This window comes from Aspergillus fumigatus, chromosome 4, assembly GCF_000002655.1.
Source record: "Aspergillus fumigatus Af293 chromosome 4, whole genome shotgun sequence".
NCBI lineage: Eukaryota > Fungi > Ascomycota > Eurotiomycetes > Eurotiales > Aspergillaceae > Aspergillus > Aspergillus fumigatus.
The window spans coordinates 1,254,399-1,268,854 of record NC_007197.1 but is presented as its reverse complement, the minus strand read 5'-3'; the positions used below and the strand labels follow the sequence as shown (position 1 = coordinate 1,268,854).

Below are 14,456 nucleotides of genomic sequence, written 5' to 3'. Positions count from 1 at the left end.
GTACATCATGATTACCAAAGGGATGGAGTATCAAACAACGGCAATGGGTAGATAGATGATAATAAACCCACGTAGGCAGTTAACCAGGGTTAAGATGGTGATGGACGGATATTGGAATCTCTGCATTCAGACTATTGAAATCTAGTGGTCATTTACGGCACATGTTTAGACCAAGTACTACAGATCTATCTGAATATTTAATACCACTAATTCGCGGCCTGAATATCTATTCTGCATCTATCTCCTGGTATCAAAAGTAAAATTGGCTTTGAGTCCACCGAGCTAGAGGACAAGCTTGTCTATTACTGACTTCCTCCGTGGTCATCCATGATTCATATCGCTAGTCTTTACTTCTTAATCAGTAAGGTAGTGAACAATTCATCAAAGCACAGTACCATTTGCATAAATAGGTTTGTCTCTCCTAGTTATGGACTACAGCTCTCTTCCCTCTTCATAGATCGCAATACATCATACTCCGTATTGCTCCCCCTATTCGCCTCCCCCTCATCACTAGTCGCAATATAGCTTCTTTACCTACGCCACTCTTCCTTGCATCCAACCAATCGTTGTTCCATATCCGCGGTTCCGTGCAGATTCCAGAGCCCAGACTACTCCTTACCTGTTTACTTTAGTAACAGACTACTGGGTTGAGTAGGACTGTGATAGGTAAGCCAGCTATCGATACTGGGTTCCCCAAACATCCATCTGCACCTTAAACTCCCTATCGTAACTAACGATTCTGTTGGTAACTGTCACCATCTACGGAGTATAGTCTATTTTACTGCCTTATGTTATATTGGATAATATATTCGAGATAATCCTTTATCCGAACTCTCGTTTCAGAATCTCCTCAATTGCGGATTTTCATCTTTGGTTTTTGTCGCATTTCCCTGTCCCCATGCTATGAGGAACTGATCCCCCCATTTTTATTTCTTCTCTCCACAAGGCATATACAGAAATAATATTTCAATAAACTCACATAGGCACTCTAGAGCAGAAACGAAAGGGGAAGAGGTAAAAAAAAAAAAAAAAAAAAAAAAAAAAAAAAAAAAAAAAAAAAAAAAAAAGGAAATCGTGCATTTGAACGACAAGGAGCCAACAAATCGGCCGTTCCCGTGCCTCCGTTGGTCATTTCCCGAGCTCCTAGACCGGATGTCAGAAACCGGACCCATGATAGTCAGCTTCAACTACTAGGCACTAGCAGCTTCTGGTTATCTGCAGATCCGATCTTTTAACGCGCCTCGTCCGCGATACTTTCCTGTCCTTCCACGGCTCTCCCTCTCGACCCTCGTCGATTTCATGCTACACCTTCTTCCGAGACTACGGAGTAGATTGGAACGAGTGGAGAACAAAGGGGCAAAGAGGAACTTTGGACTGGTCTAAGACTCTTCACCCCCCGTTGAGTCTGGTGGGCGACAAAAATTCTTGAACAGTCGCTGTTTGGTAAACCGACGCGCGAGACGGAAAAGAAAAAAGGAAAAGGAAAGAGACATCGAAGCCACAATTTGTCTACAGGAGATCCTCGCTTCACAATGACTCTAGAAGCGGAGACTCTATGGTATTGATCAGCGCCTTCTTGGCCCAGGCTCTGTGATTCTTTGTACCCACTTTCCCACGTTCTCCAGTTATCCACGAGCCGCCAACATCTGAAAGAGAGGAAAAAAGGCACTACGTGATCGCTCCATCTCTTCGGTGACCCTTCGCATTATCAGTCCAGGTGGTTTCTTCCAAAATCCGCTCCGCAGGCTTGCTTCCTCCCCTCTGCGGCTTGGCCGTCCTCGTTCCTTTCGCGCGAGATGAGCAGCCTCGCCGATCCTCCATCTCAAAATACTTTTACTGCCGGTCCTGCAGATGCGGCAGGCAAGACACGAAAGCTCCCCGTCCTTCCCTCCTCTATTCCATCCTCTGTTCAATCGACAGGTGACTCCATGGAGGTCACTCCGCCGGCCTCTACGACGACAGGTCCTGCGCCGCCCGCCCACAGCAGTCCAGACAGCGATCGGGCGGGCGCAAACACCGCGAATTCCAATGGTTCGGTCGAAACAGGAAATATGAACAATACTTCAATGGCAAATCAAGCAATCGGGGCTGCAGCCGCAGCCCAGCAGCCAAAAGTCGTTCAGACCGCTTTCATTCATAAACTGTACAAGTATGTTCGCTCGGATTCCGTTCGCTCTCACGGATGTCTCAAACCCTTCTTGTCTAATAATTACCATCTGCACCTTTGACACACATCATGTGAACCCTTGCTGATGCAACTTAAACAGTATGCTGGAGGATCCTAGTATTCAACATCTAATATCGTGGTCGAGCACCAACGACAGCTTTGTCATGTCGCCAACATCCGAGTTCTCAAAAGTTCTCGCGTCAGTTCCTCCCTTTGAAAGCGCTTCGCATATTGTAGCCTGATTGCTGATATCTACCTCTTTAGTCAATATTTCAAGCACACTAATATCTCGTCTTTCGTTCGACAGCTCAATATGTATGGTTTTCATAAAGGTATATGACTTTCGACGAGGGTGTGAATGGGTTCGTACTTTTGCTGACCCTTTACATCATATAGTGAGCGATGTCTTTCACACGGGCTCTCCAGACTCTGCATTATGGGAGTTCAAACACGGGAACGGGAATTTTAAACGGGGCGACCTTGTAGGGTTGCGCGAAATAAAGCGCCGAGCATCACGACATGCCTTGATCCATCGCGACTCATTTCCCGGCCACAAGACCGCTGTTTCTCAACCTGGCACGCCAGCCGAGCCCGTCCCAGATGCGACTGAAGCGCGATTGCTTAATTTGGAACATTCGCTATATGACATGCATACCCGTTTGAGTCGCGCTGAAGAGGCACATACAGCTCTCAACTTAAGATGTCAAGCCATGGCGGAGAGTTTGGCCAGATGCCATCATGTTCGTTGACTCTTTGAGTTTCTGCTATGTCTGACACTGGAACGCTGACGGGATTTCAGTGGGCGTATTCGATTTCTCAATTCCTACAAGGAACGATTCCTGATCGGGACAGTCCTCTGTACCGGGATGGTAAGCACCATTACCAAAAAGCAACATTACCATGACCACACATTCGCTAACTCACCACAGTATCCAGCATGCAGAAAGAGATAGAGAAACATCTCGACGTCGTACGAACCCTCGAAAATCCTCCAGACCCATATTTATCTGTCAGGCCACCATTTTTTGCCAATGTGTCGGTTGATCCCGGGCCGCCTCTTTCCCCGCGCCAGGTGCCCCAAGACGATAGCCGTCGACCATCGATGATGGATCCGTCTAGACAAAACATAATCCGGCCACCCGTGCCCCCGCATCTTGCTGTCTCTCCTCGCCGGTATGGCTCAATTGGTGGGGGAAATTCGTCCCCGAACTATAATCGGCCGCAGGTGCCCTCTGTAGTCCCACCTCAACAGCCGGTGCCTCATCCTTTGTCTTCGGTGTCTTCTCCACCGGGACCCAATCTTGCTCGTCGACACACTTCGGCAGACATCCGTCAGCATGGCTGGCCACCGCCGAATGTTTCCCAGTTTCCCCCTGCTAATGCACCAGGCGCTCCAGCCACACCTTGGCCACCCTCACCCCATCGTACACCGACTTCTAGTGAGCAGCAGGTTCGAGATGTGCTGGCTCAGTATGAGATGGGAGTGTCGAGGCGGTTTCAAAGCAGTTCGCGACATGCTACGCCGCCCTTGAATTCGGACCAGCCGTCATCCACTCTAACTGTGGACAACACATGGACATATGGTGGATCGAAGTATGCTAGGCATGAATCTTCGCTTCCTGCCACCAGACGATCCAGCATGGCCAGCAATGTTCACTCGCTCCTCAACCCCGCTGATACAGCGGAACGTCCTGAAGAGGATCAGCATAACAACCTCGAAGATCGGAAACGGAAGCGGTTAGAATAAAACAAAAAAGGCGTGGGACTGCTTTACGTGCGAAATTGCAATGTCTAACCCAACCGCCAATGTAAGGCGCAAGTCATGTGTTGCGCATGAGAACATCAGCGTCTGTTCTCCGTTTTGCAACAACAGCAATACACGCAAACTTCTTGAAGAAGCACCATCTGCATATTTGAGCAATCTATCACTGCCACATGTCCTGATCACATCGGAATCTCACCCGTTCTTTGATCTTTCTTCTTCTTTCATCCCTTATAACTTGTACAATCTCTCCAGGAAAACCGCGAGTTTTCAAGGACAGTTGGAGGCCACGTTTTGTTTTATCCTGTCTTTTACGCCTAATTGGAGGGCGCACTCCACCTTTTGCAGCATACCTGCTCGAAGCCGTTATATGTCCGCTTCGGTTGTTATCTTACCTGACCAGACAGACCGATGATGACTGCCTTCTTGCCACAATATTGTTGTTTGCGCTTAGTGGAACCTGGAATAGGCGGGTTCCGTTTCCACATATCATACTATATATACCCTGGGGCTGGGTGGGGCAGACCATGTTTATTTTTTGAGGACAAGCTAGATCTACAATAGGAGTCTGCAATCTAATGCAAGCATGTCACGTGTGCATGAACTCTGGTGACACAGTATTGTCTACAGCTTCGCCCATCTCTCGGATGTTGGTCAGGACCTGGTGAGACAAATTCGAGAGTATGGCGAACTATAAGAATTAGGCCAATCAGGACATCGAGAAGGTTCACAAGGAGGATTTGCTGTATTCATGTGAATTGTGAATTGCTGTCTATCAAACTCAATATTCCAACGGATAACAGGGTATCATGTTGTACAAGTGAAGGATTGGGGGAGGTTCCTGACAACCAACTTCATCGCTTCTTCCTCTTTTTCGACCGATCGGCGAGTATCTCATCCAAAAAACTTGTGGCTTTCTTCCGGCCTCTCGGCCCTGGCGCTGGTCGCGACAACGGGCCCTCGTGCTTCGCTGTGGTGTCTTCGCTGTCACCACCCTTGATCTCGCCAGCGCCACTAGGACCAATGCCATCGTCCTCTGCGATATCAGCCGTAGCTTTTCTTTTCCGTGCCGAATCCACCGCTCTCTTCCGAAGGTCGCCTTTCTTTCCTACCACCGCTGTTCGTCCTTCTTCATCGTCATCGTCATCATCCGCATCTCCCGTCCCACCCGCCGAGGAAGCCGTCGCATTCCCAGCGGGTACTCCATTTTGGCCCACCGGCTTGCCTGATTTTACCGCAGCCGAAGCAGCCATGACCTTCTTGTAGTTTTTCCCAAGGAGTTGTTTCCGGAGCTTATCGTTTGAATCTAATTCGGTCCGGTTCCAGCTCCCGTCAGCGGCTTTCTCGGGGAGGGGCGCGCCGACTCCTAGTCTGTTTCGGGACTGTCAGTATGCGTGGAAATAAAAATTGACATCAGACGTGGAAAAGGAAAAACATACGTCTCCGGAACAGCAGTGAAGATCTCATCTTCCTCTTGCTGCAGCTCTTCTTCTGTCTTGACACGGGCCTTTTCTTCGTCTGTCGGCGGAGGGAGCCAGGAGGCTACTAGACGTTGACTACGCGCTAAGGCAACATTGGCTTTGTTGAGTATGATGTCCGTTTCGGTTTTTGATATTGACATGTTGTTCAATGTATGTTATAAGTAACGATTGGTTGAGTTGATTGTAGAGATTACCACTGATGGATTGGAACTTTTTGCGATAGCAGGGCGGATTAATCTGGCAGAAAGTTCACCGCCTGCTTTGGTAAGGAGGATCTGATATGGCTTAAGATAGAATTATGTGTATGGGCCTCCTAGTCGATGATATATTGTCATTCGCTGTTCATAGTGACGAAGGGACTGCTGGCAGATGGTCAGTGAAAAAATTGCTGTGAACCCTGTGGTACCGGCGGCAGCAGGTTTTGTTCTCGAATCTCAGTGCATCAATCCACAAGATGAATCTATATACATCTCTAGATACTCTAGTCTATATCAGGATCAAAATACTATGTACAACACGGAAGGAACGTAGACTATATACCCTTCGTTACAACAATCATTTCCCACAAGGCATAATCCAACCTCGCAGAAGCTCAACTTGACGCTTTATTTTTCTCATGTTGATGCTTTTCCTTTAGCTTCTTCTCCGTCTTCATGAATTCGCGAATACCAACTGGTATATTGGCAAAGAGATCATCTGCCTCGTAAGATACTGGCCAGTTAGTCTCGCTACCTCCGCCGTCGTCATCCATGCTACGACTCGCACTGTCAACCTCTGCCCGCGGCGTCTGTCGCATATCCGCCGTGGCCTTCTGCGTAGTGCCCTTCGCCTTGGCCTTTTCCACGCGACTGGCCCATTCCTCCATTTCATCGCGGTAATCATCCCACACGCAATGGACACAACCACTCATGCAGCAATTGTCCGGTTCCTCGGGCCGGGGCGGAATGGCCACCCCGTTGATCGTCTTCCATTGAGACTCGGGTGGCAGAGTTCCGGGGTTGTAACGTGAAGCACGGCCTGGTCCAGCAAGTCGTGATCCGAAGACGATGGACATCTTTTCTTCTGGCGATTGGGGCTTGACGGTTGTTGCCGGGGTTGGTTTCTCGGCGGCAGGGTGCGAAGTCGGCGCATGAGATCTGTAGGGTGATTTGGATGAAAGGATATCGTAGTAGTAGCCCGATAACGGATGCGCTTGCGAGCGTGTTGAATCTTCTAAGCTTGCCAGGGAATCATCGTGGAGGGTCCTGCGATGGGAAGGCGCAGTGAAGGCATATTGCCTTGTCAGTGATGAGATTGGGCCGAGAGGTAGAGAAGGCTTGGTCGTAGCCCGGGAGTGCCCAAAGATTAATGGACGGATTCTACATCGAAGGATCGACTGCGTGATATGCATGGAGAAGCACTCCATTCTTGAGTCCTAGAATTGAATGTGAAGAACTTCCGAAGGCCACAGAAAACGACAAACTTATGTCATTAGGCAAACGATGCAAACAGCCCAAGCTATCCCGATTCCGCGGCAGTATGCTTATCGCGGAACACATGCTGCACGATGTTGAACCCAGGTTCCTGCCATTAAGGCTCGTGGCAGCAGTCAGCTTCTATTGTGTAACTGATAGATTCATTGAAATAAGCCATTTACAGCATTTGGATGTCTAGCTGCGGATTGTGCGAGCGGCGCTAATCACTTCGGTCATCAGTTACTACCCGCTTGCGACGCGTCGCAAATGAGTTCTCAACCCCTCAGGGGTGACGCTCGAACGCGCCCTTCGAGGATTCCTACCTTTCAGGCGCCAACAAAAGCGAGTCTGGCAAGGTCACATCCCGAACTCTTGGAACGCGCTCATAATAAATCACCGGGGAAGGACCGGAATCAGGATGATCAGCAGAAGCAGGCGGAAGCGGGAGTATTTGGGCTGCGGGATAGAAAGGCTTTTCGACCGTCGTTGGCGTCGACTGCAAGCCCTGTGCGTACTGCGCGACAAGTCGGAGATGCGCGCTCGCCGTTCTCAACGCGACGGTCGAGTGGAATTCAAGCATTTGCTGCCCCCCCAAGACGAGTGCCCAGGAAAATCACTCCTGCAGACTTCGTCTTCGGGTCTCCAGCAAACTTACCGAATACTGTGGCAAATCCGGAACCTATAAACACCCCGGAAGATCAACTAGCGTCGGAACTTGGCAGCGCGACAGGAGAAGTGAATGTGAGCATTAATTCTGAGCAGCCGCCTTTGCATGAAGAATTTGAGGAACCGGACCTTCCCCCGACGCCGACTCAGTTAGGCTTGGAAAATCCCCCGGAGAGACCAAGAGGACTTTTGAGCAGCAGCCCTAGCACGCAGCTTGAGAAATTCCGAACGCGGAGAACTGGTGAACTACTAGAGAAAAGCCCTTCCAAGCTCAGGAAGGTTGATTATGGGCGACAAACAGGTGACCAATCAGGACTCGGCGTCATTGTATCGAAAGAGTTTCTTCCAGAACCCGTTGTGAAGAAACAAAAACTCAAGAAAGAGCTCTCTGCCGACTTGAGAAAGCTCAAGGAGGACATCGCGGAATTGGAGAGCTGGTCAGAGAGGTTCGGCCAACAACATGAGACCATGGAGTCGGACCACGACCTGGACAAACTCATGTAAGTTTTGTTTGGTGCTCTGATCATATGAACCAACAGGCTGATTTCGAAACAAGATCTATATTAGTAACTGAAGACCCGGTCAGCAAAAACGTGAAGCGCCCTGCTGCCAATCCGTCGATATCGTCCTTATTATCAGCCCTATTACCTTTCTCCACAAAGTTCGCGCCGTCAATACAGCAGTCCCCTACCCCTACAAATCCGTTTGCTCTTGCAGCATCTGCTCGCGCAAAGCCATACTTGACTGTTTTTGCACCGTTAAACTTAACCGCGCATTCAAACACTACCTCCGACTCAAAGAACGATACCCTTCTTGAAAAACATCACTTGACACTGACCGCTCCAGCCCCATTTCCATCCAACGTCTACAGTATACCCGTCGTTTACGAAACGAACACGGAATTACTGTGCTTGACCTCAATATCAGTCCCGACGAGTCCTGGAACTTCCTTAACGAAAATCCCTATACCACTGAGACGATGGATTGATTCAAGGCTGTCCAATCCGCTCCTGAAATTAGACATAACTGGCCTCTGTCAGGGCATCAGTCAGTATTGGGAAGCAATGCTGTCACGTGCTCTCGTATGGTCCGAAATCGAGAACCGTCATGCAAACCTGCTTGGCCGGCCTGCGTTGGTTGGCGCCCCTGGAAAGAGCAACACACAACAGGGACAAGATGATAGGTCAAACTCGCGCCGACTGCTGCCACACCTCAAGCGCAGCACAATGCTTTTCGAATCAAAGGAAAATAGGATGAAACTACTCCTCTCGTGCGACCTGAGCATGGACGAATGGTCAAGTGAACCTAAACTGACGACGGATATCAGCATCGCGTCGAGATCAACGAGTAATGGCACATCCTGCAGAAAAATTGAACTAGAGACCAAGAAGCTCTTCCGGGAGGTACTGAGGGACTTTAGACGTCAGCAGGGCGCAAATGAAACTGAGGCCGATGCTATCATTCGAGCTGTCGAGTGCGTCCTAAATGCTTTATTCGGCGTTGAAGCTGGCGGAGAGCTCTCGAAGGTACATGCTTAATGGGATATTAGGGCGATTCTGTTGGCTCCTTCAATATTGGGGTTTCTGGCTCTCCTATAATGGATGATGGACGATGTAAATGGCACGGAAGGTTGAGAATGAAATGAAACAGGCGCAAGGATTGGAGTTTTGGATATTGTCTAACTTCTTGGATATGGATGTGTTAACCTTTTTATACCCGTCCAAGCATGCGACACTGAAATCTTATGGCTTACGTTACGTCCAGAGGACTTGTACTTTTGCGGATTTACAAATCCTGGAAACACTACAAGATACCATGAGTGTAAGCCTGTGGACACTTGTATGAGACACTGTGTATATATGCCATGTAATTGCCAAATCATCTCCATCTCCTCTTGCACGTCCATGCATTGAAAGAACTCGTCCTGAATGTAGCACGAGTATTTAGGTGGAGTAGCACAGAAGTGTGCCCAAGCTGCCTGTCCCTGGCATGGTCGGCAAAATCTACCTAAGCGCTCCATGGAATGAAAAGCAGAGCTAGCAGACGCGTCCTGAAAGGTATTTCATTAAGTTGATCGAAAACTTCGCAGGGAGGACCGGTCTGTGAACATGAAAGTGGGACATTTGCATTTCGAGAGGTTGGGAGCTTTTTAAGGACAGAGGTGAAGAGAGAAAAGGGAAGCCACGCCATGCCACAATACACTAATAATCCCCGACTTGAAAATCGACCCGATCATCATTAGCTGAGAATCACATTTATTTCTTAGCAGCAGACTCCTCCTCAGCCTTGGCCTTGGCACGCTTCTCCCGGATGCCCTTGTAGCGGGCCTCGCTGCGGGCCTCCCGCAGGCGGCGGTAAGCGGCCTCTTCGCCCTTGGGCAGCTCATCGCGCTTGACCTCAGTAACGGCCTCAGCGGCGGAGATGTTCTTGACGGGGAAGGTAGCGCCCAGCTTGGTGGCGTAACCCTCAGTCTTGCCCTCAGCGGCGAAAGCAGCCTTGGCGGCGTTGACCTCGTCGGCGGATGAGTCAAGCTTCTTGAACTGACCGCTCTTGCGGGGGAAGAGGATCAGGCGAGCCTTGTAGTCCTTGAGACGAGCGACATTGGCAACGAGCGACTCCTTGGAGTAGTTGACGCGGCGGTGGTCAACGGCGATACCGACAGTGCGAGCGAGCTTCTTGGGGATACCAGCTTCCTATTGGTTTAAAAGAGTTTTGTGAGCCTCTGTTCCAATCTGGTATTTAAATCCAGCCCATGCGGGTACGAGTTAGAGCGGTAAACCAGGCACCGCCAACTCCCCGCTATTGTGGGACGAAAAGTGAGGATGAATTTACCTTCAGCTCAGCAAGGGTGAAGCCACGGCCGACACGGACACGGCGGTTGTACTTGACGGTAGGGCAGCGCACAACGGGACGCAGCTTGTCAACCGGACGAGGAGCAACAGCGGCGGCCTTAGCGAGACGGGCCTCACGACGGCGGTGCTTGCGGCCAGGCTATAATACCCAATGTCAGTCCATGAACGCTCAAAGCAAGTCTCGTTCGCTCCGTTCGGAGTTGGTCATTTTTGCAAGTGTCCAGTCGTCGGCTTGAAGGTGCAATTCGGAAGGATATAGGTTTCGGATTCGTACCTGGTCGAAGTGCACGCGCACACGACGCTGCCAGTCCTTGTGGAAGTCTAATATCAAAATCTCCGTCAGACCATTAATTCACCCCCAAAAAATGCGATACAGTCTGGATTTCCATGTCTTGTAAAGAGTCGGTTCATGAGGGCTCACTCACGGTGCTTCTGGAGTTGGTTGTTGTGCTTGATCGCCTATATCACCATCAAAAAAATCGAATCAGCATGCCAGCCCTTTCTCATTGTGACCATCGAAATAAAACTCTCAAGGATCTATTCGTATATTCGAAACAGCGAGGATAATATAACGCACCATTGTGACGGATGGAGATCAGAGCCGGGAGATTGTCGTCGTCGTCGTGGGTTGTTGCTGGTCGTGTCTCAAGACTCCAAAGAGTCGTTCAATATTGGGTGTAACTTTTTTGGTGTGGCCAACCGCGCAGAGCCGCACCGCCTCGCTTAGCGAGCCCTACCCTGTTTGCCGGATGTGGTAAGGTTTCCTGATACGTAACTTTCAATACCAAAAGATTTCGCAGAATCCCAGCTCAGTTCGATTACTGTCATGGTTCCAGCATCAATTCAAATCGATCTTCTATTAGGTGTAAATTCCCTCAATGTCTTATTATGACATACAAGCTCCTGTGGCTTCTGTCGTTAAATGCTTTGTCGTGCTTGACGTTCATCTTCTGTTTTGAAAGTTCTTGCAGTCTGCTTCATTATTACTAATCGAGGCAGGCCGGAAAGCTATTCATACAATTACAAGACTCCCATGCCTCTCTCTACATGAGTAGCAGTTGTTCAAGGTCGTCCCTGCCATGCAGGGCGTTTCGCTAATATTTCATTTTGGAGAAAAAAACTTCACCGAAGTCCGAAAAGCAATCTGGAGAGGCAGCGGTGGCCGTTGGTAAACCTGATAATATCAAAAGCAACAAAAGCTCCAAGAGCGGAAACAAACGCTCCAGAAAACACCAATTCCACATGTCGGTCTTGTAAAGGTCATCAATCGTGAATGTTCCTTGAAGGGAACAATAAGTAAATCAAAATCAAAGGCGCAGCTGAAGGCAAACAAACAAAATGAAACTTTCATGACTATCGCAATGAATCGAAAGCGATGTCATAGCGAGTTCAGTCGCGTGGAATACTGCGAGATCCCCGAGGCAAGGAGCATAGTAAAGATTATGCACGTGTATACACAATCATTAAGAAGTCTACGCTTCAATACCAAGACCCACCCCCTCAGCCGCCTTGGATTTCTTCGAGGCCGCACTTTCGTCAATGCTGGCTTTGCGTTTTAGTCCACTCGGAGGACGGTCGACGCCAGCCTTCCTCACCTGGCCGAACAATTTTGTTTGCAATAATGTGCTCGTCTTCGGGGCAATTGCCGCACTTCGAGTCTGCTGCTGACTGATGACAGGGTCGGGACGAACCATGCTGGTTGCAGGAGAATCAGGTTGAGAGGCTGGAATGTCTTCTTCTGTCTCGGCTTCTTCGATGTCCGAGGCAGATATCGTGCTGTCGCGGTCACGCTGCTCATACTGAGTATTCCTGGTAGGAGTGAAGAACAGATGTTCTCGTGGGGTCGTCCGAGGCTGCGACGGTGTCATGGGGAGCGAAGACAATGAATGGGTGCCCCGCACATGGCCATTAGAGTGCTGTCTTTGACTAAACCTTTGTGGAGATGATTGGAAATCAGAAGATCCTCTGTTGAGAACTCTGTCTGCAGCAAGAAGGGCATCAAACGGATGGCTTTCACCTCGGCTCATGTGTGGACTAGGGCTGTCATGGAAGTGGGGGACTGGCTTTCTTTGAGGCGTGCCCGATTGGATCTGAGGACTCGGTGACATGGAACCACGTTCGATCATCCTAGAGAAATGCTCGCGGTTTTCTCTAATCCGCTTCTTCAGCAGATTATTCTCCTCCATGAGCAGCTCTGACTTTTCTTTCTCCTGCTCAATGAGTTTCTTCGCGCGACGCAGTCTGCGATCGAGAGTGGCATTGACTCTCTCCAACTCTTGATTACGCCTGAGGGCGGCCTCCAGCTCCGCGTTCGACATAGGTTGCAGTGGTTTCACCTCGGTCGGACCATGTCTATTTCGGTACTCGGAACTCTGAAGAATCTCCACCTCCCGCCTCGCTAACTGATGTTCAACTTCGGCGCGCTTGATTGCTTCATTACTTGTGAAAGACAGAAGGCTATTCTGAAGTTTGAAATGCAGCGCCGACATACGAGCTTCTTGCGCAACACTGAGGAGCTCTTTGGCGATTATACGCAGCTCGGGCTCGCCAGCAGTGTCAATGTCACCGACAGATGGAAGATTCTCAGAGGCACCGTATGCAGCGCACAGAGTCTTTTCAATATCTGGAGGAGATGCTAGGTATGTGGTCGATCGTGATCTTGACCGCCGCAGGGGAGCACCGGGCACTTGTGATGATGGAGGTGGGGTCATGTCCGAGGAGGCCAATGAAGGGGGGGAGACGAGCTTGCGCTGATCGGCTTGGGAAACCTGGACTTGGACTTTTTCATCCAGCTCAGGCGATGCAGAGAGACTTGGCCGTCGATCCGGAGTGGCTGGCCCTGGAAGCTCCAGAGGAGGAGCAAGTGAAGTCTGCGATAACTGGGATTCTTGAGACATGATATAAGTTGTGGCGCTCCGAATGAGATATAATATACTCCGTGGGGAAGACCCTCGCACTGGAGGTGTGTTAGCATCACTCAATCAGGCGGGGCTAGATCATTTGTTGTCAACAAACGAGCACATACCGGACTTTGATTTGACACGTCAACACCCAACTGATATGTCGGGCCGGTTATGATAGATATTGTATTTGGGATTAAATGACAATGTAAGATGTGTAAGTAGAGGCGACAGCTGCCGAAGGTGCTGACACGGACAACACAATTGTACGCCCAGGGTGGTCTTCGGCGATGAGCAGTTGGTCTTATCACTGATAGCGCCGGTAGAAGCACGTTCTAATCAAGTATGGACGCTGACACCCTTGGAGGAAGTCCGATATGCAATAACTGGTAGACGTCTAGCGGAATGATATAGGAGCAAGGGGCTCAAGGACTAGGAAAGAGGTTAAGCAATATTGTATGTGTGATGTTAGACGCAAGGATCGCGGAGTGCGGGCGATTTGATGCCTTAAAGGACGGAATGTCGCAAGCGGGAGTTTCGCACATCGGGGGGGCTGGGAGAGTTGCTTGCGACGCTTTCGGCCTGGACCAATTATGACCACCCGCCTCCACCCACGTGAGTCCAGCCGCGCGCCAAAACTCCTCCCATTCCGAATGAGGCTAGAATGGAGATCGATCAAGTTCGGAAAAGGTAAACAAGAGCTGAACCTCCCTGGGCCAGAGTCCGTAACTCAGGCAACACGATACCTGACGAAGTTATAGAGACTAGGTCTAAGATAGGACTTGGTACTAGGAGACTTAAGTCTAATTAAGGTGATGATGCGGACGTCATCGGAAGAATCGAAAACCAATGGCAGGATTGGTCGAATACCTTCCGTTACTCTGTGCATGTATGCTCTCTTACGACTAGCGATGAAGCATCAAGGCAATTGCCAGACTTAAACACAATAAACAGGCTAGAAGTAGCTCGGTGAGACAAATTTGGTCTTAAAGTGTTATTTTGATAAACTATGAAGCACTAATACCTCTATGGGAGTATTACACCGGCATTGCTTACCACGTATCTTCCTCTACCTCTGCAATGGTAAGGTGTCAATATCCTAGAGCCCAGTCTCTAGTATGTCGGTTTGTACACAGTAGATGGCCAAGCCATGCCATTGAAGAAAGTCTTTTCC

General features: G+C 49.6%; 6 protein-coding genes across 6 annotated transcripts; 2 read left to right on the top strand and 4 right to left on the bottom strand.

Annotated features, from left to right (window-relative positions):
* Positions 1–1,048: 1,048 nt before the first annotated feature.
* On the top strand, positions 1,049–3,914 carry AFUA_4G04502 (heat shock factor family protein; the record flags this gene model as incomplete). Its single annotated transcript, XM_001481500.2, has 6 exons — positions 1,049–2,149; positions 2,268–2,366; positions 2,432–2,499; positions 2,564–2,907; positions 2,967–3,036; positions 3,097–3,914. The coding sequence occupies exons 1-6, from the start codon at positions 1,797–1,799 to the stop codon at positions 3,912–3,914; spliced, it is 1,752 nt and encodes a 583-aa protein (XP_001481550.1). The 5' UTR covers positions 1,049–1,796.
* An 869-nt stretch (positions 3,915–4,783) lies between these two features.
* Positions 4,784–5,550, bottom strand: AFUA_4G04480 (DUF3245 domain-containing protein; the record flags this gene model as incomplete). Its single annotated transcript, XM_741541.1, has 2 exons — positions 4,784–5,300; positions 5,369–5,550. 2 exons carry the CDS (start codon positions 5,548–5,550, stop codon positions 4,784–4,786), a joined length of 699 nt encoding a protein of 232 aa, XP_746634.1.
* A 452-nt stretch (positions 5,551–6,002) lies between these two features.
* Positions 6,003–6,815, bottom strand: AFUA_4G04470 (oxidoreductase-like domain-containing protein; the record flags this gene model as incomplete). The annotated part of the gene is made up of 1 exon (XM_741540.1): positions 6,003–6,815. One exon carries the CDS (start codon positions 6,813–6,815, stop codon positions 6,003–6,005), a length of 813 nt encoding a protein of 270 aa, XP_746633.1.
* A 117-nt stretch (positions 6,816–6,932) lies between these two features.
* AFUA_4G04465 (uncharacterized protein) lies at positions 6,933–9,414 on the top strand. The gene is made up of 2 exons (XM_001481499.2): positions 6,933–8,030; positions 8,087–9,414. The coding sequence occupies exons 1-2, from the start codon at positions 7,132–7,134 to the stop codon at positions 9,066–9,068; spliced, it is 1,881 nt and encodes a 626-aa protein (XP_001481549.1). The 5' UTR covers positions 6,933–7,131; the 3' UTR covers positions 9,069–9,414.
* Positions 9,415–9,785: 371 nt separating this feature from the next.
* AFUA_4G04460 (60S ribosomal protein eL13) lies at positions 9,786–11,306 on the bottom strand (the record flags this gene model as incomplete). The annotated part of the gene is made up of 5 exons (XM_077804550.1): positions 10,960–11,306; positions 10,808–10,841; positions 10,657–10,703; positions 10,363–10,521; positions 9,786–10,223 (listed from the first exon to the last, which is right to left on the bottom strand). Exons 1-5 carry the CDS (start codon positions 10,960–10,962, stop codon positions 9,786–9,788), a joined length of 681 nt encoding a protein of 226 aa, XP_077660697.1. The 5' UTR covers positions 10,963–11,306.
* A 101-nt stretch (positions 11,307–11,407) lies between these two features.
* Positions 11,408–13,836, bottom strand: AFUA_4G04450 (uncharacterized protein). Its single transcript, XM_741538.2, has 2 exons — positions 13,408–13,836; positions 11,408–13,338 (listed from the first exon to the last, which is right to left on the bottom strand). The coding sequence occupies exon 2, from the start codon at positions 13,277–13,279 to the stop codon at positions 11,855–11,857; it is 1,425 nt and encodes a 474-aa protein (XP_746631.1). The 5' UTR covers positions 13,280–13,338; positions 13,408–13,836; the 3' UTR covers positions 11,408–11,854.
* Between the last annotated feature and the right edge of the window lie 620 nt (positions 13,837–14,456).

What these genes read in the sequence shown, in the direction of transcription:
- AFUA_4G04465 (XM_001481499.2), top strand. Translation starts at nt 7,132, where the DNA reads ATGAGTTCTCAACCCCTCAGGGGTGACGCTCGAACGCGCCCTTCGAGG. An exon ending in CACGACCTGGACAAACTCAT is followed by an intron (nt 8,031 to 8,086) that starts GTAAGTTTTGTT and finishes TTTCGAAACAAG; the next exon opens with ATCTATATTAGTAACTGAAG.
- AFUA_4G04450 (XM_741538.2), bottom strand. Translation starts at nt 13,279, where the DNA reads ATGTCTCAAGAATCCCAGTTATCGCAGACTTCACTTGCTCCTCCTCTG.